This window comes from Idiotropiscis lumnitzeri, chromosome 8 (genome assembly GCF_059441095.1).
Source record: "Idiotropiscis lumnitzeri isolate Australia: NSW breed Sydney's pygmy pipehorse chromosome 8, RoL_Ilum_1.0, whole genome shotgun sequence".
Classification (NCBI taxonomy): domain Eukaryota; kingdom Metazoa; phylum Chordata; class Actinopteri; order Syngnathiformes; family Syngnathidae; genus Idiotropiscis; species Idiotropiscis lumnitzeri.
In genome coordinates this window covers 15,916,924-15,943,713 of record NC_142398.1, presented here as the reverse complement: position 1 = coordinate 15,943,713, position 26,790 = coordinate 15,916,924, and the positions used below count along the sequence as shown (strand labels likewise).

The following is a 26,790-nucleotide window of genomic DNA, read 5'->3' as shown; positions in this document are numbered from 1 at the left end:
AAATTGATACAACCCTAGTATTGGACCTGACCGTGTATTTCACACCTTGGCCTTCAGTGAAGTCCAACTTAGTGTCAAGTTCTGGTGGAGGTTGAGGAAAAGGAGGAGCCAAAAAAGCAGGGAAGCACAGCAGAGGAAACCTAGGAGGTATTTAATCAAAAAACAGAAAAGCAAAAAACAACAGGAAGCAACAAAACGCAAGGAATTGGTTCAACTGAAAATAAAGCAAAACAGGCAAGTGGACAACGGACGTAGACTAGACACTGACATGGACGTGTGACAAAGGCAAAAAACTGACAAGAACTGAAAGAAAACAGGTAACTAAATACAAACAAAGTGACGAGACAACGACGAGCACCTGGACAAGACACAAAAGCTTGGAAGGAACTGATTGGTTAACTCTGGGGCTTGGGTAGACGAACACAGGTGGACACAATCAACATGACGAGACACACCAAACACAAGGAAAAAACATGAAACTAAATACTCAACCAAAAAAAAAAAAAACAACACAAATACACAACATGGCACTTAGTCCGACTTCTCATCTTACCATCATTTATGACACCACAGCTGGACAAATAAGGTCCAGAAGCACACTTTGAAAAACAATTCAAGGATTACCAAAGGATTTTACAATGAAATGTGCTCCTCATTATAAACCGGGGTTGCGTTGACGAGCATGTGACCCCCTCAGAACATAATAATGCATCCAGAGCGCACACAAATGAGAATAATGTTGAATATTTTTAACTGATCGCAATTCCACGGAAAAAAAATGTAATCTTGCCGGGGTGAAAGAAACTGTGACGCAATTAAGAATTTTAACACATGACAAAACAGGAGTGATAAAACCTACACTTATCACGGGTGCAAAAATTGTATACATTATGAATTTAAGAAAAAAATTGGAGGTACTCTCGATTACATTATAGAGGAGAAAAGGGGCTTTATTACTTTTCAGGTTGATTCTTTTTCCTATTTTGATCGGCTTCAATCAGAAATTGTTTTTTTTTTCTTTGATTGGTTTCGCCAAGATGTAATATTGTGATGATGCTAATTTGACACATTCCACTTTATTTCTTGTCATGTATAAAACACCAGAGTGACCAGAACCGAATGAAAAGGCTACTGAGCCCCTTTGAAAATGCACCAACTCTGCACAAAAAAAAAAAAGTTTTTTTTTTTTCTGTATTTCTGCAGTCTGTCACTCAGCTGCATTACCTCAATCTCCAACTCTCCAGCTTTACCTTTAACCTGGGCTATCTCACTTCAAATTCTTTCGCGTTCCATGCAATCTGTCTTACTTCCACCTTCCAACCCCAACTCAACCAGCGGCAGATCCAGATAAGTCCCTAGCGGTCCTCCTTTCATTCTATAACCAAAAAAAAATAGATTTGAGTCAAGAGCATTTTTGCACCGGGAGCCCAGCAGACAAGCTTCTCCACTCCCCGTCACACAACTCCTAGACACAACCATTTAATTTCCACTCATGTCCAGTTTTGTTCGATCCATAAGAGTCCTCCCTTGTTGACATGAATGCACAATCACGTATGTGGCCGGTGAACACATGCGCACAACGACACAGATGGACAAATGTGTATTATTTCCCCGGCGAATACGACTGACACAGTTGAGTAGTAACATCGAACCAGATGCTCTTTAATCCTGTAATGAGAAAACCAGGCAAACGCGCGCGCACACACACACACACACGCACAATAATCTGGTAGACATAATGCTGCTCTTTTAATCTGGGTCCTTGGCCCTTATTATGATGAGACTAAGATTCCTTCTCCTATGTTGCAACTAATCATGTATCGGTTTAGCCCATAAAACACACGTACAAATGTTTTTTGTTTTTTTTGTTTGTTTTTTTTGTGTGTTGCCGTCTGTTTCGTTCTAACAAGAGGAGGAAAGCCAAGATGGTGAGCAGAGAGACAGGCAGATGTGTACATGCACATAGCCGGCAACAGTCACACACTGAGCAATCTGGATTGGTTTGGCAAAGGAAATGGGGCATGTTTTACGCCAGCATGCGCCAGATTTGAGTACAGGACAAATATTTGTGTGCATGTGCAATGCAAGTGCACGTTATTATGAATTGGAATTTATGTATGCCAGGTGTTGTCAACTGTCGATACCCCAAGACCCGCATTTCCCTTTTGTCGCAAAGTCGAAACTCACTTTTAGAAAATTTGAGAAAAATAAAGAAAATTTGTTGGTTAAAATTAGCCACTGAAAATGTGCATTTTGAATTTTTTTAACATAACTCTACAATGTGTCCATATTCAAAATGGTCAGAGCACTTGATGAAACTAAACATGACCATAATTCCATGTACAAATTTAAACAAAAGTCAAATTAAAAACGACAAAAGACCGTCATTTTGACATTGACAATGAACCGACAAAGACTGAACGAAAGCAGGGCACAAAAGACAAACACCTGGATGAGACTCGAGTGGCAGTGGGAGCTGATTGGAAGACACAAGGGACCACGATGACAAGCACAGGTGGAGTCAAAAATCTAACGAGACAGACAAAAACAAAAATAACACAAAGAAAACATGAAACAAAATATCAAAACAAAATTAAAATCAACTTCGACAGATCATGACAGTAAATGTATTGACCTCATCTATTTTTTTTTTTTTTTACCTTCAAAGATGATAGCAAATTTCTGGCTCTTAAAATGCAAATTCATCAAAATCGTCATAAAGCCTTAATATTAGCCTCGAACGAAAGCTCTGCTCATCTTAAGACCAGTTCTGGACTGTAAAATTCCTTCACCAATCAGAGAGCATCACCGAGAATTTCTCGACTCTGAGTTGTGGACTCGGTGAAATTCCCGAGCGTCTACAGAAAGCTCACAAGGATTTTGAGGAGGATGCTGATGTAAAGGATTTGATCAATAGTTTATGAGGATCCTGACACAGACAAGGGAGACTTTTGAATCTCATTAATAGAGATAACCGACCCACTTGTGCAATGTCTTGCATTCATGTTATGCAATGTGGCTTATCAATATAACATGCGAGCTGGCATACGACGACCGTGATTATGGAAGGTGGCCACATGATAAAATGGCATTCTTCAACATTAACTTTACGCAGTCATTGCCAGGATTATCTTACTCTTGTCAGCCACTCTATGTCGATAGAAAAAAAATATTCATCTGAACTCCAATCCAAAGCGAGGATTCAGCATCTACAGAATGAGAAGCGACGGTTCTCAGCAACAAGAAACGCGACGTCTACTGTACGTTGAATGCCAGCTAGAAAATGTGAAGAAGGATGAAGAGGCAGTTCACGAGCGGCATGAAGGATTTTGAAGCTGAGCCCTTTGACACCTCTTCACCTACGAATACATGGAGGTCGCGACAGTCCGGCCTGCTCACCTCACCGGAGTTAGTGCATGATTGAAGACTGCATTTTCAGATGAGCAAGCTCAGGTTGAAACCATCCGAAGAGTCAGTGTTCTATGTGAACTACGTCTTCGGACATCCGCAAGCCGATACAATACAATTGCCTGGTGAGAGCCAATAAGTACACTTCAAATGTTGTACTAGACTGCAAGGGTGGAGATGCGAATATTTAAGCAGCTAACGTCTTACAGCAAGTCAGAGGTCATCTGCTGATTACATGCACACGAGCGTTAATCAACTGCCGTGCTTTGTTCTCGGTGGAGGTTGCGGATATCAGCGTACCTCTTGATGTGTTCACCGGAAATGGCCACGCGTCAGGGTTCTGTGAGTATGCGAAGGAGAAAGTGAAGATCAGCGCTAGTCTCTGAAGCAAGTCTACAATTAACAGACGGAATCAGAGTGGATATGAAAGCATTTGTTCGCTCGATTATTTATATAGTGACAGAGCAGCTGGGCAGGCCAGAGCTTCCAAATTGTAGAACAAACGTACGATCCATCTCCCGGCTGAGGATGGCTCTATGAATTTTCATGTGGACAGAACAAACTTAAGTTATTAAAAGCTGCAAAATCACAGTATTTCGGCATTAAGAATTGGATTTGGCTCATGTGCGCCGCCAGTCCGTCAGGCAATAATCAGTGTGGTGCTTGGTCACACTGGTTGCATGGCCAATTGGGTGCATAACTGACTGACCGGCAAAAAAAGGGTCAAGTCCCCGGCTCTGAATTGTACGTTCCATAACTGGCCTCAAAATGGGCAGAGCTTTCATTTGAGCCTAATATTTTGGCTCTATGATTTGGGAAAATTAAAAGAGCCATAAATTTGTTCAAATCTTGTGTTTCAAGGTAAAAAAAGAATAGTCAAATTAATAAGTCAATATAATTGATTAATTTCTTGACCCAGGTAGGATCAGAAACAATGTATTATGCAGCATTGTGGGCCAAACCAAAAGATGGGAAAAAAAATAATTAAATTCCAGCTTGGAAAACAGTTGCCATTTTGAAAATAGGGCTCTCTCATTTAACCTATTTTTTGTAAGGTGCATCCTAATTATAAAATCCAGTGACCTAACTTGTGCATATACCAGATTGAATGTATTTTGTGTTCACCTGGTGTGCTCTGTATTATGCATCTCTTCTTTTTTTTTTTTCGGGAACGGCCAAGGTCCTTGAATGTGCATGTCAGGCATAATGGCTTGTTGGTTTTCTCATCTGCCCTCCCTCTGCTATTGATTAGCACTCCTACTCTCTCTTTAGATCACTGCCCAGTTAGTTGCTTGTGAAAACAGAGGCAAGCATACGCTCGCTTGAGGCATTTCTAATGGTTTGCCTCCCCTTTCATGGAGATGAATATTCAGCTTTCAGTAACTGCAGCTCCCCCAAAATAATACCACATGTACATCTCGATGATGTCACTTCATCCATTTATAGATAGACAGATATATTTTTATTTAAATGATGCCCTTCCCGACAAATTTGTCCCTGTATTTCCTCACAAGCTTCCAGGTAAACCCGCTGTTCCTTGTGACGTGTGTCGGTTGGTTGAGTGGGTGACATATTGCTTTGGGTCCCGTGGGTCTAAAACAATGTCGCGTCTGGTGCTGCCAATAAATCTATGGAAACTATTAGCTGCTGTTCTGGGATTCCGCCTCATCATTTCGAGACAGACATTTGCGCGCAAGCACATGAACACACGCACACACATCCACGCATTGCGTCGTGCACAACACTCCAAATTCAGCAGCAATTCCATTGTGTTTCATGTTTCTGAAAGCCTCATGCTTCTAGTGATTTGAGCTAATCTCTTTATACCCTTAACACTTTTTTTTTTTATCTATTCCAGCCATCTAAACCCAGGGATTTGTCCTGTGCTGTGCAATCCAGCCAAATACCTGAAGCTCGAAGCTTTGTAACTGTGTGTAAGTTGTTCATCAGTTAAAGGTGAAAATGAGAATATGGGAACAAATGCAATCACATTTTCAGTTATTTTTTTGGACAACGATTTATTCTATTCATAGAGAAGACCAAGCACATCGCAGAAAGTTATTTGTACCTTTTCCTCAAGCCAGCCAAACCACACGCCGCGCGCACGATGGCCTCACTTCCACCACTAACTCCCGTCTCCATCCCTTCATCTTTTCATTTCGGCAATGTGCTTACCTCTTTATCCCTCTCTCTGCCTACCGCTATCCCTTGAGGAGAGAGATGCTATCTGTTCCCCTCCTGCCACCCTCCACCTCCCCTTTCCATCGCTCTGTCCTCTTGACCTATGTGAAGGACAAAGCAGCTCAAAGCAGCAATTTGATCTATCTATCTATCTATCTAGCTAGCTAGCTAGCTAACTAGCTAGCTAGCTAGCTAACTATCTATCTAGCTATCTATCTAGCCAGCTAGCTAGCTAACTATCAAAGTGGTATGGAAACAATGGGCTGCGGAAGTGTTCAAAGGGGATATGCAATTTGAGCGGGGAGCTGTGCCGGCTAGAAGCAGAAAAGCACTACTACATGTCGGTTTATCTTGTTTGGATTCTCCCACAAGTCAAGAGAGAGGAAAACAATTTTCAAGGCCGACTCGAGCTTTTTCCAGGACATTTGACTTTTTTTCCCTCATTTTCCAGGATGTGTGCAAAACTGAAGAGATGTTAAAGGAACTCAGGGATAAAATTGTAGACATGCACAATACTGGAATCGGTTTCAAACACGTTTACCAGTGAGCCGGAGGACATGCAGTCGGTGAGACTATTTCCGTTTCACTATGGCAACAACGAATCGGCAATGCTAGTCTCTCCGTTCCTCCCTGCTCGACTCCCCGGCGAGCAAGGTGCAGTTCAGGCCGCTCGCTTCACGAAGCTGCGGTGTTTCTCTCTCCCGCTTTCTCCTTCTGTGTTTTTTTGGCACACGCCGAGCGAGGGATGATATCGGCTCGTCTGTCACGAAGCTGTGGGCACAGAAACTCTCGAGCCATGGGAACATGTATCCACGTCCTGTAGTTGGTTGTGTAATTACTTTTTGTCGATAATGTTTTCCTTGCTTGTTTTGCTGCAGGTGCATCGTCTTTCGATTGTATTTTATTTACGCTTTCTGTATGTAGAGCGAAACCGACAGTTAGACATTAGAAATGCATTCAAATATGAAAAATAATTTGCGTCGTCAAATCTAGGTAAGTAACTTACTAATGAACTAGGATGTTAACGAGTGAGACGACTTGAAAAACAATGTAAGCTAACTATCGAGAAGGCATTTAAGGTGGTAAGTCCAAGCCGCTGAAAGCCAAACTGAATGTTTACCAGCTGCACCAAAAAAAATAGGGGACAGCAGGCGGTTGTAAATATTGAAAAAATGATCTGAGGGGCTTGTGAATCTTTAAGAGAACGAGGAGACAATGTGATTGCGTGAGGCAGCATGGAAGAAATGCACGTGTAAACAAAATAAATCAAGCATTACCTTCATTATACACACAAGCTGCAGGACTAACGCGCAGTGTGCTGCCCACTCCATGATAGCAGCAGTTGCACCAACTACCGCCATTCTGCACGGCCAAATTGAGAAAATTACATTTTCCTTGAAAGGCACTTAAAAGCATGCAGAGCGCGGCAGGTCTGCTACTTTGGTCCAACAATGTCAGATATGGTGTGGCTGTTTAAAGAATAAAAGCAGCACCGTCATCGCCGTCTCATTCATATATGCAAACCTCGAGGATCCACCCCCCCACCCCCACACCGAACTCACATCCATTTGAAGAAAGGGAAGAGAGAGAAGACTCTGACCCTCTCACCTCTCACTTCAGTAGGTCAACAGCATCTTTATTCCAGAAATCAGCTCTGTTAATAATTTACACAGCTTCATCAATATTTCAATCAAAACAAGCCTTATTTCTGTCCTGCCTGTAACACTAAATCTTTAATGGTCAACGGAAGTCTTAAAAACAACCAGAGAGAGTCGAAGGGTGCATGCGCGCATGCGCGTCCATCAATTGGCACGTGAACTGCTGACCATCGTTCATGCCAGTCGAGTTGCTCTTGGTATTTTCTGAGAGCTCCAGACCCTGAATCACATCAGGAGCGATACACCACTCAGGGTGATACTGCTGATTAAACGGAAATTAGCCTTTTTTTTTTTTTTTTTTTTTTAACGGCCTCATCAGTGCAGAGAGTCTTATCTCCCCCCCAGTGGGAAGTGCTGTGAATTCATGCAGCAATGTCGGTTTTGTGCATTAAGCAAGTTTGTGAAGTGATTTACAGAAAGGCGGGAAAGCTTTGACATTGTTAATATTGCTCGGAGCAATAAGCAGTCAATGATTAAAGTGCGGTGGTATCAATCTTTATTGTTTGTGTACGCACACGGAAAGATTATAATTATGACGGGAAATACATCAAAGCAACAGTGATGTAATGGTTATCACGTCTCAGCGAGTAGTACCGCATTTGAGTCTGTAGGGGGCGCTGCTGGGAGCACACATAGGTCTGGACACTACATAATTGGTTGTAAAATTTTGGGGTGTTGATTTGAACACCTGGGGTCATATTTTGGGAGACAGGTGCATAACAATTTTTATATTACATATTTACCGCTGTGTTGCGCTCTGTGGCCGGCGCAAGAAGCGACACACCTGCTAATTTTAGTGACTAAATTTCAGATTGGATGAGAGATGGTCTATTTTGCAGTACAAGTGGTCGAATGTGATTTGGGTGTATTGACAATTAGTGCACAGTGTAGTGTAGTGTATTGTATCATTTTGCGGCAGGCCTTGCGTTTAAAAAAAAAACAAAAACTGTGCAAGTAACGAAGACAACACTAAGACAATTATTTATCTACATTCCTTGTGTTGTTTTTTTTTTTGGAAAGAACTATGCTTCTCGCTTGGTAAGTGTGATATATATTTTTTTAATTTATACTTTATTTGTAAAATGTCATGCCTTTAATTTTATTCTATCCTCTTTTGGCTTTTTTTTTTTATTATTATTTTTTTTAAATCCATGACCACCCCTGCTGACTAGGTATGATATACGGGCTACGCTCTACACTGGTCCTCTACGAATTTCTGCACCTCCTGATATTTTAAAGTCTATAGGTTTTGCTAAGAGAGAAAGCTAGAGTAGCCGGGAAAAAAAAAACAAGAAAAATGGAAAAACGTGCAAACTCATCACATGGGTGCTCGGGGGGGACGAGATTCAACCCAAAGACCACACGATTAAAAACAACAAACCTCTGATTAAAAACAACAAACTTTTGAAGTGAATGGAACGAGCCACACATGCTCATTATCCCAGACAAGAGCACGAATGCTTTGTTTTTACTGACCGGACCGTCTGACGTGTAATCACTGGCAAAATGGCCCGACGGTCGCCAGGTAAATAACTTTCAATTGAACGCGGCATCATCAAGCTGTCATGAATTTCACCCACAAAGAAGAAAGAGATGAGGCACTTATGCAGGCGTCATTGACATGTAAATACCAATGGAGGGAGATGGCAGATGAAAGGGAGATGGAGGGAAGCGGGAAAAACAGAGAGGGGGGAGTCAAAGTGACAGAAAAGCTTTTGAGGTCTCAAGTACTGTAATAGTCGTCATTGAAAGAAATCGGAGGGTGTTTGGTTTGACACAATCTTGGATGAGGCTCAAGCTCACGGAGAATGGTCTGCGTGCGTGCCACCCGTGTCAGTCATGCGCAATTTAGTGGCACGGTATGCCAAAAATGGCGTCGTCAGCGTGTCGCGCTCCAACGGCGACCTGTGCTGCGTGTCGGGCCCGCGCCGTATGAGTGATGACAGCCAGCGACTGGCTTCCGTTGGGATCTAATCAAATGTGGAGGGCCCACATGGCTGCAGACCGATAGAGAGGCGCGCTAACAGAGCCGCTCAAGGGAGACTCATCCATCAAGCACGGAGCGCCAGGCTGACTCGCAAAGATGGAGAGCTTGCTGACGGGCTCCTGAGAGTTTGTGTGTTTGCTTGAACACGCAAGCATAGATAGGTGCGCTGATATCCGCTCTTTAAGATAACCACATTTGATATCTGACAAGAGTGTTTACGCAGCGTTTTGAAGGTGGATGATGACTTGATTGAGGCAGCAATCGCTCCTGCACTACTCACACTGTCTACTGTGCGGTTTTTAAATGTCAATTTCTCCCATAACGGTTAGTTTGTGCACATTTGATACCTCAAAAAAAATCTAATTTTGATTCACTGAAGCAGAATTGCGCAGTCAACCTTGACTGCCACTTGTTGCTGTGCAGCATCCCGGGAGCACAATCACATGCGCCCCATAAACCAATGAATAAATACATTGGCATATGCCATCGACGCCTTCCAGGCTGTTTGAATGGTAATAAGGATGTCATAACAAAAGAAATTTCTTTACGATACGATACTAGATGATCTATAACAGCTCTGTATTGCTTGAAAAGGTTAACAACATGTAGTTAATGGATCATTGAAGTTTTTGATAAAGTGGGAGTGGGTGGCATACTTGTTTGTAAATTTCTACTGCATGCACCACATGTAAGGATCTGTGCACTAATTGTCAAGTGTAAATTGGTGGCCAATGCGGTTAATCATGGTTTTGTGATGACAACACTGATTCTGGAATAGCTGCTTTGAATTTCCTTGTGTTAAATTTTCAACACTATGCAATGCACAGTAAGTAAAATATAAACAATTGTTTCCAAGCATAAATCATAGCTGGGGTGCATTTGTCCTTAAACTCAGAAAACCAGTCTGTGGTGAAATAAATCCAAATTTGTGATAGAGATCAAATGGTAAACTGAGCTCAAATGAAGGGAGTGTGTGTGTGTGTGGGTGGGTGTGTGTGGGGGTATGTTAACGTGTGTTTTGAGTAAACAGCACATCTATGAGGTCAGTACCTAATCCGAGCAGAGGTGAGATTTTTATCGTTCTATCTTCTGAGCCCGCACGTCTCCAGTGACCTCTTTGTTATTGCTGCTGTCTGTGATGTGTCGAGGCCGTACCATTCAAATCATACCTCTTAGACGTTTCCAGCACGGATTACGAAATAAGAAAATATAGCGGCTTGCAGTTCAGCCACAAAATATAATTGCATTATTTTATAACCCTGCCGTTACAAAGATAATATCGCTACATTTTGATTGACACTGTTGATCGTTATTTTGGTTTATGACTCGGAATTTAGTTTTGTGTTTTCAATGTTCCTTTGTCTAATCATCTTATCGGGTGTTTTTTTTCTAGAGTTTCTTTGTTATTTTGAGTTTTGATTTTGAGGACTTTGGTTATTTTGTTTTCCACAGTACCTCTGCTAGTGTTTTTGCTAATAAATTATTTTGTTCAGTCCACCCTGCACTCCTGCTTCCCTGCATTTGGGTTCACAATCTGACAGAGAGTAGTGTGTAATACTTTCACTCCGTAAAGTTGAATAGTTGAAGATTTGGTATTTGGATTTGGTATCTTGAGCATGACTTCATGTTTATTCAGTAGTGTTTGAATATTTTTCAATCATTCACATAATTAAACATCTGTATTGGAAAGTCTCTCCAATCCAAATCGGAATTTATCACAGATATGGAGAATGAGCCTGCTCGCTTCACTTTTTTTTGGGGGGGGGGGGGGGGGACAACAAAAGCGAAAAAATAGGAAGCGACGGGTGGAAATCTGTGGGAAGAAATTAAAGGAAGAACAGAAAAATAAAAGTGGTTGGATTGAAAGCGAGAAATTAATTCAGAGTGAAGAGGAGCACAGAGTAAATTACAGAGCAGCTCAATGATTTTTATGCCAGGAGAACATTTGGCCAACGCTCTCCTTGTGGGTGACACAAACAGGCATCTGTCCATCTCAAAGCTTGGGTGTGCGTCTGTGTGCGCGTGCGTGTGAGACTTTACATGTGGTCACTGGAGTTTAGAGATTACAGTCAGAGGTGAGCCAAACTGACAAGTGTTGACATCCAAACGACATGATTTCTTTCTGATTCCAGCCTAATACCCTTTCCTAACCCTTTAATACACACGCGCGCGCGCACCTACGCGCACGCACACACACACACACACACAGTTTGCGTGCAGCTGATTGATATAAAAGCTGTCAGTCTCTCCTTCTTGCTGTCAGACTTCTTCCATCTCCATGTTGACACAATGACAAGATTTCATCCCTCCATAAACCCTGACACAAATGCACTCACACACGGACATGCGCCACACACGCAAACACGCTCACACACGAGCACGAAATATAAATGTCATAAATACAAACATTTGTCACATTTTGTGGTCGGACTGAACACGCCTAAATAAATTTACTTCAGCAGATGACTTTTATCTTTATCTTTTAATGATAATACGCGGACACCGTCCCTCAAATGCACAACATCTAAAAAATCAAAACATCCTTCGATGGATGGTGCCCTCGCACACTGGAATTGTTTCCACAACACTTGAGGAAATTATATTGGACTGCTCCACAGGTAGGCATGAAGGCATTCATACCATACGTCTGCTCGACAATATTTTGTACATTTTCACTTTCATGCTTTTACGACCTGATAGGAGAAAAAAAGGGTCGACATAGCAGTGCAAGCCGATTTTTTTAGTCTTCACCTTAGTGCCTATAGCAGAGCTGTGGGTTGGCCTCCTGAATGCTTTAGTTTAGATTTGGAGTTTAACTGGCCAAGGTACGTGTCAGGTAAATTGGGGCCAGAAGAATTCGATGCAGACAGATGTGTGATTGGCGTTTAAAAACAGGACCGGCCAGGATTATATCAGTGGACCCTTTTCCCTTTTGTTCAACTTGAGCATGTCGCATGACCAATGTTGCGAGAGATTTGCATCAGATCTCCTCAGATATGGCGCTTTTTGTCCAACAGGTGCTTCAGCTGTTGGTGGAAACAGAAAAATGAAGTGGAAAGATAGATGCCTTTTTTTAGTTATGGAATAATACTGCCCTCTACTGGATGGATTTAAAAGTGGCTTTCAGACCACAGTCACACACAATAGTCTTAAATAATTTTTTTTTTTTAGAGGAAACCGGAGTGCCTGGAGAAAAGTAACAAAGGCCTGTGGAGAACACAAACATAACTATTTGAACCTAGATCTCTTGACTGGGAGGCAAATGTGGTCACCACAAATGCAGCAAAACAGATTGAAACTAATATGTGATGTTTTCATAAAAGGGAACATAAGAATAGAAGAAGATTCTACCATTCTGCTTTCTTGTTCTCATGGGTCGCTAGTAAGCTGGAACCTTTCCAGCTAAATTTTGGCAAGAACCGGGTGCAGGATATCCCTGGATAGATCACCAACCAATAGCAGGGCACATATAAATAACTAATCGTACACATGTTGACACCTAAGAGGAATTTAGAGTCTTCATTGGAAATAACATGCATGTTTTTGAAATGTGGGAGGAAGCTGACAACTTGAAACTCCAGACAAGAAGGTTTGAACTCGGGGTCCTCTTGACGAAGGCAGATGAGCCTCTACCACTTTGTGTCTTTTTTTTTTTTTTTTTTTTACATGACTCAAGTGCATCCTGATCACAGACTAATGCAGTAAGAGGATCATAATGAGACAGTCACGTCTTCCTGCTGAACACAGGCCACCATGAAAGCTGCCACTGGGTTTTCTTAAATCCTCATTTTAGGCCCTCCCCGCCTGTCTTGCATCTCAGCAAACACAAAGGGTGCCAGATTGCACCAGCGGTGGCCACAAAGGAAAACAGCTTGAAAGGTGTAAATTAAACATAGCTGCAGACGCTTGCTCGTGGGAGTGAAAGAGGCCTGCAAGCCCCCACAGGCGGTGTGAATAATTAACAGGGCCAGTGAGCGAAGCCGGGTACCAGGCTGGGTGTTATGTTACCCCAGCTTCACTCAGCATGGGTATTCAGCGTTAGATAACCGTATCTGTCCTCATGGCAAGTGTGCATGTGCAGCTGGCTACTTTAGATGATTACACTATCTGATACCTGCAGAAGCCTCTTGCTGTGCGGTTACATTTCCAGACAGAGAGTCTATACATCTCCGATCAAACTGAGACGCAAATTATCATCACTTTGGACAGCTGCATTCATCTTTTAATCTTGCTTTAAAGGGATCAACGAGTCATGTATGCGTTTTTTTTTCTTTCGGGAAAATCATATTAGCTTGTATTTTCAATTTGTTTTGAAGGAAACAATACAAAGCTAAGGAATTTAAAACGCATCCTGGTATTGAGCCTTATGACCCCGCCCCCTCCCCCTCCTTCAATGTCATTGTGAATGCGTCAATAATAACGTCAAAACGGCCCTAAAATGTACGTGGACATCTCTACTTGGGCCCACTTCAACCTCTCAAAACATGGGGAGAAATATCCATGCATGCCTAGAGGCTGATGCTGCCTTCGACCGCACGCTTTTTGCTAAATGTCCGAAATATAACCAGTCGGGGTTCGTGTGCGTATTCTTGCTCATGTCTGTTTCAGCCTGTGTAAGTGGAGGATTGATCAGCGTGCGATTTTGTCACATGAGCTCACGTTTGCTGTCAATAAATTCTAACGCTTTAATACTTTCACAGGTTGAAGTTGGACAAGAGTAGTAATGTGTATTTGAATTTTGGTGGAGATCGGTTCCATTATTACCTATCACCTATTATTTAAGTACCAAACGATCAACAACAGCTGCCATGATTCCTGCAAAGCGTTTTATTCAATATTAGTATTTTGTTTCCATTACTGTATTTACAACACATGATGGGAACATTTTAAAATCAAGGTAAGACAGTTTAAATCCAAAATACAGGATGAAATGTTGGGAAGATATACAAAAGGCTACAGAGAAAACACTGTGGAATTCAAATGTTCCAAAAAAAAAAAGCGAAAAAAAAAAACTATGTAACAAATGTTAGCCCATAAACATGAGAATCAAAACAGGTGCTGGGTGGTCTATTCCAACTTTAATACTGAAATCAACAACAATAACAATGCACCTTTATAAATTATCTTCTGTGTCCATCCAGACCCCGCTCATAGCTTGCAAATCACCCGGAAGGCCCGCAAACCTGACAGCTGAATGCGTTACTGATAATGAAAATGATGATTCAAGTATGTTTTCAGCAGGCGTCAATGCAGCTCACAGGAGAAAGGATGACAAGAAAAGCTTTCATCATCATACAATAAGTCGTTGAACAGTTGAAGAATTCAACAAATGCACTGTAATGTATTGCAGGCTCTGAGGAGAATTTTGTGGCAAAAAAAATGAATGCATCGTTAGAAAATCGCAGTTACTTAGAAACCTCTGTCATTTTTAAATTATAAAATTTGTTTCAACCTGGGCATGTAACCACAAAAAAAAACAAAAAAAAAACAAGTCACTATCAATCTTGTTTTGCGGATCAGAAACTGCATTCACTCTCTTATGATCTTGTGCTTTGTGCAACATTTGAAATGTGACATTTAGAGGCACTAGAAAGGCAATTCAACAAATGGGTTGGATGACATTTCTTTCACCTTAACGTGTCAACGACTGGTTGTGAAATGTCCAATGACACACACGCGAAGATTCTCCCACCTTGCTTCCTGTACTTTCTCTGAGCAGTTGAGGACAGAGCAAGAAATGGGAATTAGGACTAATTTCCAGTGACTTTCTCCAAGTGCTCTGAATTTATGCATCAGGGCCTGCGTCGCACAGACGAATATAATTCTGCAAAGGTTTGTGTGGATGTTGCATCCTATAGCCTGATGTCATCATGTCCTATTTTTCTTCTGGCAGTGCCTCTGCTCGTTGCATTTCGCTTTTGTCTATTTGCCTTGTGTTGTGTTATACACCTGTTATAACTCCCTTTCTTCAGCTCTACAATAACAATGAACTCAATGCCCGCACTATTTCCCTTTTGGGCGACTGATGGCTTGCGAATAACCTTGCCTGCAAGCTGAATTCTCACGGTATTCAAATATAATTACTGTCTGCAGGAAATTCACAAATTCAAGTCAGGAATTTGCCAGTTAACATAAATAAAATATTACCTCTCTAATAGTTGGCGTTATCCAAGTATCTGTAAAGCGATCAAAACATCCACGAGTGATTTAACGAGCCATTTGCCGTTTCACAGTGAACGCAGGTCCGTGTGTACTTGCAGCTGCTGTGACTTTGTTATTCCGGCTCCACAGAAACATCATTTTTGAACATGATCTCCAATTCGGGGAGCGCATAATACATGAGTAAAAAGATGATATGGGTATATTGGAGTGTGCGTTATGGGAAATTACGGTAATTCATCCTTGGGTACCTTAAAAGGCATTAACGAAATTCAATTTTAATTCCTATAATTATTTTATTAGACACTATATAAATTCCATTTTTATAACTATTTTTATCATTATTATTATTATAATATACTACATTTGCTTGTGGCTATATATTAAACCTGCATAGTTTGTACGTAAAAGTTGCTTAAATCAACCCTTTTCACTGTGACATGAGATCACTTCACTTCATCACTTCCAAGGGTGAACTTTTACATTTTCATTCTCCGAATAAGACTAACACAAAGAACAAGATGAAATTCCGGTGATAATATGTTATCTTTATAATGTTAAATCTGATTATTTGCAATCTTGGTCATATTAAACCAAATTAGCTTGTCAACTCCCAGTGACAAGCGCACTCTGTCTCACAAATGAGCAACCCGGCCAGTCATTGAAATCGATAGATACCGATCTGATAGCTCTATACATTAAATAGCTATTTTTACTAAATTGACTGAGAAAATCAGATAGGAGCAGCTAGTCAGGCCAATGAACCATTATTTACACTTTTTTTTTTTTATTTAGTAAACATGTACCCTAAAAGCAGTCGAGCAGAGCTCGGGAATCACCAGACAGACTTAAATTTAAGACAATGGATGAATGCACAGGTGACGACGAATTGAGAGAGTAACCATACGCCGGCAAAGCTTGTCATAACATTACGGCTATTGAAGTGACTGTATGTCCATCATCAAGCTATCACGCCATGAAATAAGTCCATTAAATAAATTAAAATAAGATCAAATATCTATCATTAAAACGAGTTTTTACAGTAATAAATACACGTGCCCGACGTGCTGGCGCAGACACTTGGTGAGCTTTTGCAGTGAATAATTAAATATTCCAAATATTATAAAAGTTCATGTGTGGTTAGTGATGTCACTTCATCATGGTCATTCCACTCTTAAAAGGTTAAAAAATAAAATAAAAGAATGTGCAGGGGAAATGTCCATCTTCAGTGTTCCAATTTGGTGATATGCTGCAGCATTTGCTGTTATTAGACTTTAAATTGTCCCCAGTGGAGACACTTTTACACAAAGACACAAGCGCTCCATCCACATATTATTGAGTATCCTTTTGGAGCCTCACTCAAAGTGACATTTGCCTCTTGATGCAGACCTAACAAGGGCCTTGCCTCCAAATCTTTACTAATAAACAGAAAGTGAAGGTAACACCCTTGTGCAAGTGCCTCCTCATCCCTCTTGGCCATTTGAGAACATTAATTCACCTTCTTCTCGTTCTTTAAGGTGCCATTGCCTTTGTGTTGCCCGTTGGAGAAGCAGTGGCAGTGTCCATTGCCCATGTTTCCATCCTCCCTGGAATCGCTGCCTACTTGGCTCTTGTCTTCACATTTCGCCCTCAATAACCGTCCCAAATGTCGCAAGGCAAAGCCCAATACAACCAAGGCGGAGCCTATGACGAAAATCACATCCAGCAAGAAGTACTGGTAGAGGGATATGTCGTATACAGCGGAGCGCAGGTGGCTTGTGCCATTGTGACGGAGGGTGTAGTTGATCCAGTAGACGGCTCTCGTCACTGGGTGGTCTGGCTGGTCTTTGTGGATGGTAGAGAGAATGGTTGCCCGCTGTCGGTACCTGCAGAGAGTTAACTTTTTTTAGGTAATATAAGTGTATGTGATCCCAAAGTCAATCCCAAGATAGCCATTTGCATATTTTTCTTGGGGGGGAGGGTAGTGTGATATTGTGAATCGGTACAAATAGATTTGTCCAGAAATCAATGTAAATAAATTGGAAACTTATAATAATCATAATTGTTCATGAATGTTGGCTTCAATATTATAAAAAATAAGGAAGGGAGGATTTGAAGGAAATAGGATAATTGTCTAAATAGCATCATCCAAAAAGTATGACGAGTATATTCAAAATCTTTGGTGTTAAAAAGTAGTACGCTTAAGCTATTAGATCATAGTAACAGATCAAGACATCCATCCATCCATTATCTGTACCGCTTCTCCTAATAATCCATTCTAACTGATATCAACCTCATAAACATACGTGTACGTACAAAAATTGCATCTTACTGGGCATATAATACGATAGTCAAGGATGCAATTCACACAGGAAAACGTTCAGTCAATTTACTTTCCGATCGTATAACGGCCACGAGAGAGCCTTAAGTATCGGTGACCAGTATCGTAAACCTCCGTAAGAATCTGATACATTAGCCCGGTATCAGCCCGATACAATTCCTGGTATCGGTACCCAGCCATCCCTACTACTACGACAGCCCTAACAGTCCAGATGCAAGCGATTCAATATCCTGATAACCCATGAGATATTTTAATAGCAATTTAAAGTAATTTTAACCTGCGACCTTTCCTTACATGCGTAGAATATTATAAGCAGGAGATTCACAACTGGCTCTTTTTTTTTATAGAAAGCCATTATTATGAACACCTCAAACATGAAATATCTCACCTTGAGTCATTTATGACGGTGACCAGGGTATTATAAAGGTCATCTTCGCTCATGCTTTTCCAGTGCAACATGATGCCCATACCTTTGGCGGTCACCCGGGTCATTGTGTCGTAGTGGTCGCCAAAGAGGGGCACTCCCACCACAGGGACCCCGTGGTACATGGCCTCAAAGATGCTGTTCAGCCCACCATGACTCAAGAAAGCCCGTATATTGGGGTGGCCTTAATAGTAAGAGACATAATTGTTGTGTAGTTATTTTTCAATGCAAATAAAGATGCCTTTAATGTTCTAGTTAGTTTGACAAAAGGACATTACAATTCTGTTCTATTGTTAGAGCAGGAAAGCAGTGGTGATGTGAGCAATTGACCAATACTAGATGCATGTGTCTGAAAAGCTGTGGTTATGTCTCTTCACTTGTAAAATATTTGCTTCTCTTTACAAATAGGGTGTATTTTTTTAGTCTAATATGCAACAGCTAAAACTAAACAGAACTACTTATCCTAAACTAAGTCAAACAGACAGTCGTTGAATACTGCACATTCCTCCTTTCTGAGTCATTCTCATAATGCTGGAAGTAGGCATTCGAAGAAGGAGTTGAAACGGAAGTGATACATTGTGGGTACAATAAAATACAAACAAAAAGTCAAGTAGAGATGTCCTGTAGTGCTCTTGTGAACTCACCCAAAAGGTCATTCTGAGGCATCCAATCAACAAGCTTGGTGTTGTTGCCAATGTTACTAGGTGGAATGCCAGAAAATCTGTAAAAGCAAAAAAAAGAGCCCGTTCGTAAAATAATAAAACAATGACTTTACATCATGTTTGTGGATCAATGCAATCACTAGGTTATTTTTGTAATGAATCTGTTACAAAGGTCAGACATTCGGTCTAAACATGAGTTATATTTGCGATATACAGGAGTAGTAGCCAGACGCAGCCCGGCTATTCCGACTAAGATGTTTACATGACGTTCGTTCAGGTTGGCAAAAGGAATATACCAGCCGGTGATCACTAATTAAATCACATTCAGATTTGGCCTTATTTTATTCCGATTTAGGTTGTTTATTTTCTTTAAAAAAAAAATGGTCATTCTTATTCATTGTAATCGGATTACATTTCTCCAAGTTCCCGGCTAATAATACAGAACGCAAAGACTGTAAAAATGTGGATACCTAACACAGGAAGCAGTTCAAATCTTCCGAGTTGGAATCAAATAAAACTGTCAACAGGCCTTGCATGGGTTTAATTTCACATTCGACCACGAGCAGCAACTAATGCATTCACATCCTTTCCTCAAAATCTTTTATCTCACTGTCTGCAACAAGACACTAAGTCACTGTGCTGCCAATCAAGGCCCACATTCATTCAGCCCAATTATCAATGACACAATTCATTGGGCTTGATCCCACTTCATCTCCTCCGCCCCCCCCATTTCTCCTCCACTTCTCTCCGTTTGGAATATCGCATCCGGATCATGGAGCGTCATACAATCACAATTACAGGTCAACAAAGAAAACAACATTTTATATTGCCACATGTAACATGCCTCATTTTCTGACTTGCCATGGTAAAACTCAAATTCAGAATCTAAATTGTCATGGTACGGAATGTGCCACAAGCAGAATGCAATATTTAAATGAATTACTAATGAATACAAGAGACACAAGTGGATTACAATCTCAATGTATTGTTTTTCTCAATGGTTTGTCAAACTAATCATCCGTTTTTTTAGAGTAACAGATTATTCCTGGATACATCATTGGTGATACATACTCCAATAAAATGCAATGTAAGTCCTGTGTCAAACTCAAGGCCAGCGGGCCAAATGTGGTCCCTCCCTGGCATTTATCGTGGCCTGTCATCACAAAACTCGACATCAATGCTATTTTCTCAGGAATTGGAAATGAAAAAACTGGCTTTTTTTGTAGCTGCACAAATCGCCTGAGTGTCTGTGTTTTTCAGAGAGCGTGTGACGCAGTGCATGCTGAAGATCTGCAAGCAGGTACATTTGTCCCGAACAGACACATATGCTAAATACATCACCAATTGCTGGTTGTATTGTTATTCTGCCCCTCTCAACTGTGACAAAAAGGTTTTGAACCAGTCCAAGTTAACGACATAACTAGTGTTTGATAATATTTTTCTTTATTCAATTGGATTTTTTGATAAAGCAATGTGGAATTCTTTACCGTACAAATAAAAATAATTCATGCTATAATAACATCGTAACAAGGTGGCACTGTGGCCAACTGGTTTGTATCTCATATTTCAGAGGTTATCAGACTCAGGCATTCCTGTGTGGAGTTTGCATGTTCGTCCCGTGACTGTGTGTGCCATGACCTGGCCAGAAATACATGCTGAGATTCTCGATGGCCACCCCACTCAAGTCACTTGTGTAAGTCACTTCTTATAAAGACATGGCACAGTGTGGTGCATATTTGTACAACACTTGAGACAGTCATCTCTTCTCTGAACACACACACACACACACACACACATACAGCCACTCAAACACGAGCATGTTCAAGTATTTACCTAGCAAAAATCAATGTTTGACGATCTCACATGCTATATATCCCGCAGCTCTACAACCCAGCTATAGTCTAACGTCAACACTAAACGACGGAGGACATAATATATATGAATACGTACATGATGACAGATTGAACAGTTAAAGGCAAAATAAATATATATATATATATTGTAGTCTTTTGTTTGCGTCATTGTCTATTGGTCAGTGTGAAGGGGTAAATGATTACAGAAAATTGAATTACAGTTCCACTTTTCTCTACTCACTGGGCCAAGCACAAACATTTACCCAAAGTTCACGTTGAACCCTTTGTTACTGATTCATTTGCAGAGCATGCCTGACTTATCACATTCATGAAGATAGCAAAGAACTAAACCCGAACGGGTTTATTCACAGAAACACCAGCTATGCAGCAAATGTACATACAACTCTTGTTTGCCTTTCACTTAGTTGGACCAATTGGTTAGCGCCATCTGCTAAATCTGAGCTCACAATAATACATGCGCAGTGAGAAGCTAGTTTTAATCCATCCATTTTCGATGCCACTTGTCCTCATTGGATTGGCGAGTGTGCTCATGGAGTGGCGGCGCTGTAAGAGGCCTCGTGTATATTTATATGATAGGATGAGTTTCAATGATTACACGTAAATACCCAGAGATTCATTCACAGATGTCTCATGAGAATCAAGTTTTCGACAAGCCACTCTCGAAACATTTTCATGAGAGAAGAGGACACACTTAACATTTGGCAGCTCTTTAAGGATAATTTAGAGACTTCAATTAACCAAACATGCATGGTTCTGGAACGTGACAAGAAACAAAAGTACCAAGAGAAAACCGACGCAAGGATGTTGAGTCAGGACAATGGCCCTTGAGGAACAGGATTGAACACCCCTGCACTAACCAAAGAGCAACTGTCCTGCCCGCCTAAAATTGACATCATGGTATAAATTGAAGCCCTTCTCAGTAACGCTAAATTTGCGATACATAAAATGACTATGAAAGGATTCAATATACAAGTATTTTAAGATTTTATAATGGAAGTACGATATTTCTGAAATGTTTAAGAAGCTAAATTAACTTTAGAAAAATGTGCAAAAGTCACAAGCTTTGAACTGTGAAAGGTATGACAAATGAGTGAAGACAAAGAGGAACATTTTACCTCCAGATGACTTGCTGGGGTAGCCTGGCGAGTGCTCCTGCCAGTTTATGTGCAATGTCATGGGAAAGGTACTTCACCCCAGCGCCAAAGGACACCACCACAAAGCCGTTCTCTGCTGTGTCATTAACCCATTCTTCAAAGTCCTGTGGGAACATACAAAAAGTTGCCATGGATGACTACATTGTCCACAGTCAAGTTGGTATAACACACAATGTGATACTATTGTTACACGCAGATTGACTTCATGTTGCGCAACATATTTCTATTGCAACATTTGGATTGTGTAACTATATTTTTATTGTTTATGCTACACCTGATGTAATTTTTTTAAGAAAATTAATGAACTCAACTGGTTTTCGTCCAAACGGACAACCCAAAGCAGTGCCTCTGAGGAAGTCTGCAGTTGTCATTTATTGCTTTATAGAGTGATTGTGTCAACACCAATAAAGATTGCAGGGTTGATTTAGGCGAGGATTTATCTTGCATATACGATTTAACGAGGTCTGACATCACCAAATTTTTAGCAGAGCGTGTTCACAGGATGGAGTGACACTTGTCACAGAAGGATCAAAGAGGAGCCATGTTTGAGTGTTCTTCATCCAAACAGACGGAGGTAAATGGTCCAGCTGTGGCAGCTAAAATCGGCCCTGGCACGGAGCAACTGCAGCAGCACACTGTGCTCTGTGTCCCAGCAGCGCAGCCCGCCTGTCCCTACAAGGAAGCCACAGTGACCCCCATAAAAAGTCTCAGTGTCCCCTGGCTTCTGCCGGGAACAATGGCCTCGTTCTCCCTGCGCTTACATTCTAACTCCCTCACACATTAGGGCACAATGCTCCTTCTTGGCTCGAGAAGCATTCCAAAACCTCCACGCTGAAGATACCAACGACCCGCGCTGTCTTTGTCCAAACGATGAACTAACTCGCCCAACCCCCATCACCTTCTCTTCTCTTCCCTCTCAGGGGAAGTATCTACTACGTCTATTCAATGCAACGTCATCCTCAGGCGGCTTTGTGTACAAATTAGTGGAGACATGCAGGTAGTAATATAAAACACAGACAAAGCATGACAGAAATAAAAAAATATATATTTCATAACGAGATGCATTTTATTCAAAAGGAGACTTAGATCAGCTATACCCTGCTGCAGCCAAGAAGACAGTAAAGACGTACGAAATGAGTACCGTAAGCAAGTGATGGGTAAATGAAGCTTCAAATCTGCTTCATGAAACAGTTGTAGTATTTTTGGACTCCAGTAGATGGCACTCTCTATTCAACATTGGGCCGAAAACACACTGACTTGCCATTTTTTAAAACCTTTATTTAAACCAACAGTGCCATCTACAGGACTCGAAAATGCAACTGGTTCATGAAGCAAATTTGAAGCTTAATTTTTACATCACTACCATAAGCATATGTTAGCATGTGTTTATTTTTGCTGTATGTCACCCATGTGTTAGCATCACAGCTACCAGTGTGGCGACGCGATAATAGCAACTAGAGCTCTGTTACGACTGTCTGTCCATTATAAAACATCACAGATAATATTAACTATATTGAGTGTTAAAATGACCAATTAGTGCATACGTTTTCAGTATGTATAAACGTGTAAAAATGTTGGCACAAATGTCACTCACCTGGGGCAGTGGGTTTGCTGGTCTGGTGAGGATGCCGCCGATGTACACCACGTGTGGTAGGGTGGGCCTTGGGAACTCCAGAGCCAAGTCAGTGCACAGCATCCACATCTGGCTTCCTCGCACCAGCTCAGTCATAGGCACTTGCGGCTTTATTCCATGTTTCTGCATGATACGCTCATACTTGGGGATTACAATGAAATGGACTCCAAAGTTTTCTAAGAGGTAGACAGCTGTGTTGGAGATCCTTTGGAACAGTGACATGCGGTCGGTCAGCAATGAGTTGAACACGGGAACGTACGACAGCGGCGCCGGGGCTCCCACCTCTGTCGGGTACCACAAACCTGTGCTAACCACGGCATATTTCAAGCCTAGAATATGGGCAATTACAAACCCGCACATTTCATTGGGGTCCACCAGCAACAGGTCAAACTTGGCCTGCTTGAGGCGGGCCATTACTTCTGTATTGCCTACTATAGCATCACAATTCTGACTGTAGTGTTCAAGAATGTCAAAAAGCTCCAGAAATGTAAGACGGCCTGAAAAGATGTTGCCAACTTTAGACTGCAGGAAACTCTCAGCCGTGCTGCTGTTGAAAACGCCCAGGTAGCGCTGTAGTTTATAGTGTGGGGAAGGGAGTATCTCACGACCCTCTGAGACGAGGAAATGGATCTCATGGCCCTCCTGATGCAGAGAAGTGGCCAATGTCTTGAAGATGTACATATGTGATTCAAACAGAGTTGGTGGGACCACAATGATTTTAGCAGCCCTTGATGCACTGGGGTGGCACGTAAGGAGGCCAAGGAGGAAGAGTAGAGATGAGGGCAGGAGCATGGCTAAAATGATAAAGATAATTATATTAAAACACAGCTCATTGATATCGTATTTGCATTACACATTTAATAATGGACGGCATGCCTAGTTAGTGTAAATCACAGAAAAAGACGTAAACTAAAGTGAAATGATTCCTGAATGGATTCTGGTGTGTGTGTGAGCAAGCTCACATGACTATGTGTTGCTCTATTTTACCACTGCCTCTATTTCGCTGAGTTCACTCATTCAACTGTTCACCCTCTGCACAGCCATCACTGGCACGTCGTGGGTAGTGCCATCGTCATTCTCAAAAAAAGAAAAGAAAAAAAAACAGCTGCTCTGTTCACAAACACAGAAACAAAGAATGATTCTCAAATATTATTACCTCATGGCCTTATATCATATTATGCATAAAATCTCTTTTAAAATACGTTTGGGAACATACAACACTTTTGTTCAAGGTCAACCAGTTTTCATCCTAGAAAGTGGAGGCAGATATATTCTGTACTGACAAAAATATTGCATGCAGTGGGTGCTGTTATGCTATCAAAAAATCTCAATTCCAATTACATAATCACAATCTAATATATTCCAACCATTTCCTCTATACAGAATAACAGCATCTGCAGCCTTTATGATGTAGTCTGTATGCTGATTTGACAGTTGAGAGGCCTGAACTTCCAAGAGCGAGAGGACAAGTCATTCCAAAGGTTTGAAGGAATGTCTGTGCCTCCTCATATTTGATAACACGGAACAAGCATATCACAAGTGAAACTGACAAGAAACACCAATGTTTGCTGTTCGTTGTGTGAAAATATGTGGGTGCTTTATAAGACGTGACCAGTCGGAGAAACTCAAATACTATGGAAGGCTAAAGTAATAAAATAAAATTGTTAAGGTGGAGCTTAAAAGGGGAAAACAACTGTTGGCATTTTTTTGCCGAGTCACATGTACACCTGTTTATAGAAGAAACCTACGCACCAACGTTTCTTCATGCGTGCATCCTCACCAACATTTCCACATCCTAACCCAATAGCAATAAACATATAACCTAACTTCCGCTGTAAATGTATCTGATTCATTTTCTTTCACTTTACACATCCATTTATGACTACCAGGTCTTGTACAATCTCTCAAAGCATCAACGTAGACATGAACTGGCCAAACGAGTTGTTTTGCTTCCGTGATGAATGCCAACTACACCAGCAAAATAGAAGTCATCTGACTAAACAGTACACCTTTGCTTGCACAGCCCAGGCAAGATCAAGACTGGGAGAAACACCGTTAATCCATAAGCAAATTTATACAATATGCTACCTACACTAACATCACTTAAAGTATCGCTAAGAGTCAATATAGAAGGTAGGATTAACATTTCATTTCATTTCATTAACAATTCAAATGTAGTACAAACATATACATTTATTCTACAATAATCCATATTTTGTAACACATCAGTGAATATTTCAATTGCTGATTATGTATTCAATGCAAGTGGGCTTTAAGTGGGACTAAACTCCTGAGACCTTAATGTGGGGACAATTTGGATTATTTGCCTTGCAATAATGGCCAAATTAAAAATTTTAATGGAACTATTTATACAGCCAGTATTTTATTATGAATATATTTGAAACCGTCATAAAAAGGCAACTTGAAACACATGACTCGAAATTATCATGCAAGCCCAAATGCGACTTCCTGGAACCTTTAAAACAAATAAAGTGCACAACCACTATCAATTGTGAGTTTAATAAGCACACAAAATTACATATTTTAACGAGGTAAGGTAATGGGAAAAGCGCGATGACTCCAGTGGGTTTTCACGCTTCATTTGTACCCTTGTACAGGAGCGGCAGTGAACGCAACACGGTCACTTGGTTACACCTGTTACCTGAAGCGGGATTTAACTGACTTGTTGTCCTTGATAAACGACTCGGAACAATCTAAATGACGTCTAATTTTAAACATTACAATGTCGTTTTACCTGATGGTGGCAGTTCGTTCGACCGGAGAAAAAAAAAGTGAACCTGACAGTGCGCGCGACACCTGTCGGCATTTCGCGACGCGCTTTCGGGCCCTACCTTGAGACTTGAATGTTCTTCCGGAGTAGAGGAAGACGCCTCTTCTGGTTCTGTTCCCCTGAGGAGAAGTTCAACTTGGGAGCTCAAAAGTGGTACAAAAGTGATATCAGCATATGTATGTTGACAAATGGTTGCCCGGGTTGGGAGGACGACGACCACAGGGAGTGTTCAAGCAACTGCCACTCGGTCGGATGGCGGCGGGAGGAAGGCGGGACTAGCAGCGACCCAGGGAGGGATGGAAAGATTGGGAGTGGCTGAGCATGGCTGAACGTGCTTGATTGAGGAGCGAGCACAACAATGAGGTGCGTGAGCCGATTGGTTTGTGTTACAGGTGAGGTGACTCCCCTCGTGTTGATGGTATCAGCATTTGTGATGAGTGCTGTATAGGGGACAAACTGCCTTTTACGTGACAACCCATAAAAATGGTTTACATTAGGTAAAGCAGATTTGGAAGGACCTTCTCTGCTGGCCTGAGGAT

At 41.3% G+C, this 26,790-nt stretch overlaps 1 protein-coding gene across 3 annotated transcripts; it reads right to left on the bottom strand.

The window, feature by feature from the left end:
• Window positions 1–14,046: 14,046 nt before the first annotated feature.
• Window positions 14,047–26,790, bottom strand: ugt8 (UDP glycosyltransferase 8). 3 transcript variants are annotated; one of them, XM_088302048.1, is made up of 6 exons: window positions 26,313–26,790; window positions 23,422–24,254; window positions 21,789–21,931; window positions 18,782–18,858; window positions 18,102–18,321; window positions 14,047–17,258 (listed from the first exon to the last, which is right to left on the bottom strand). In XM_088302048.1, exons 2-6 carry the CDS (start codon window positions 24,250–24,252, stop codon window positions 16,883–16,885), a joined length of 1,647 nt encoding a protein of 548 aa, XP_088158174.1. In that variant the 5' UTR covers window positions 24,253–24,254; window positions 26,313–26,790; the 3' UTR covers window positions 14,047–16,882. The 3 variants fall into 3 exon arrangements, with proteins under 3 accessions (XP_088158174.1, XP_088158177.1, XP_088158176.1); XM_088302051.1 differs by having other exon boundaries at window positions 26,216–26,314; XM_088302050.1 differs by lacking the exon at window positions 26,313–26,790 and adding an exon at window positions 24,423–26,305.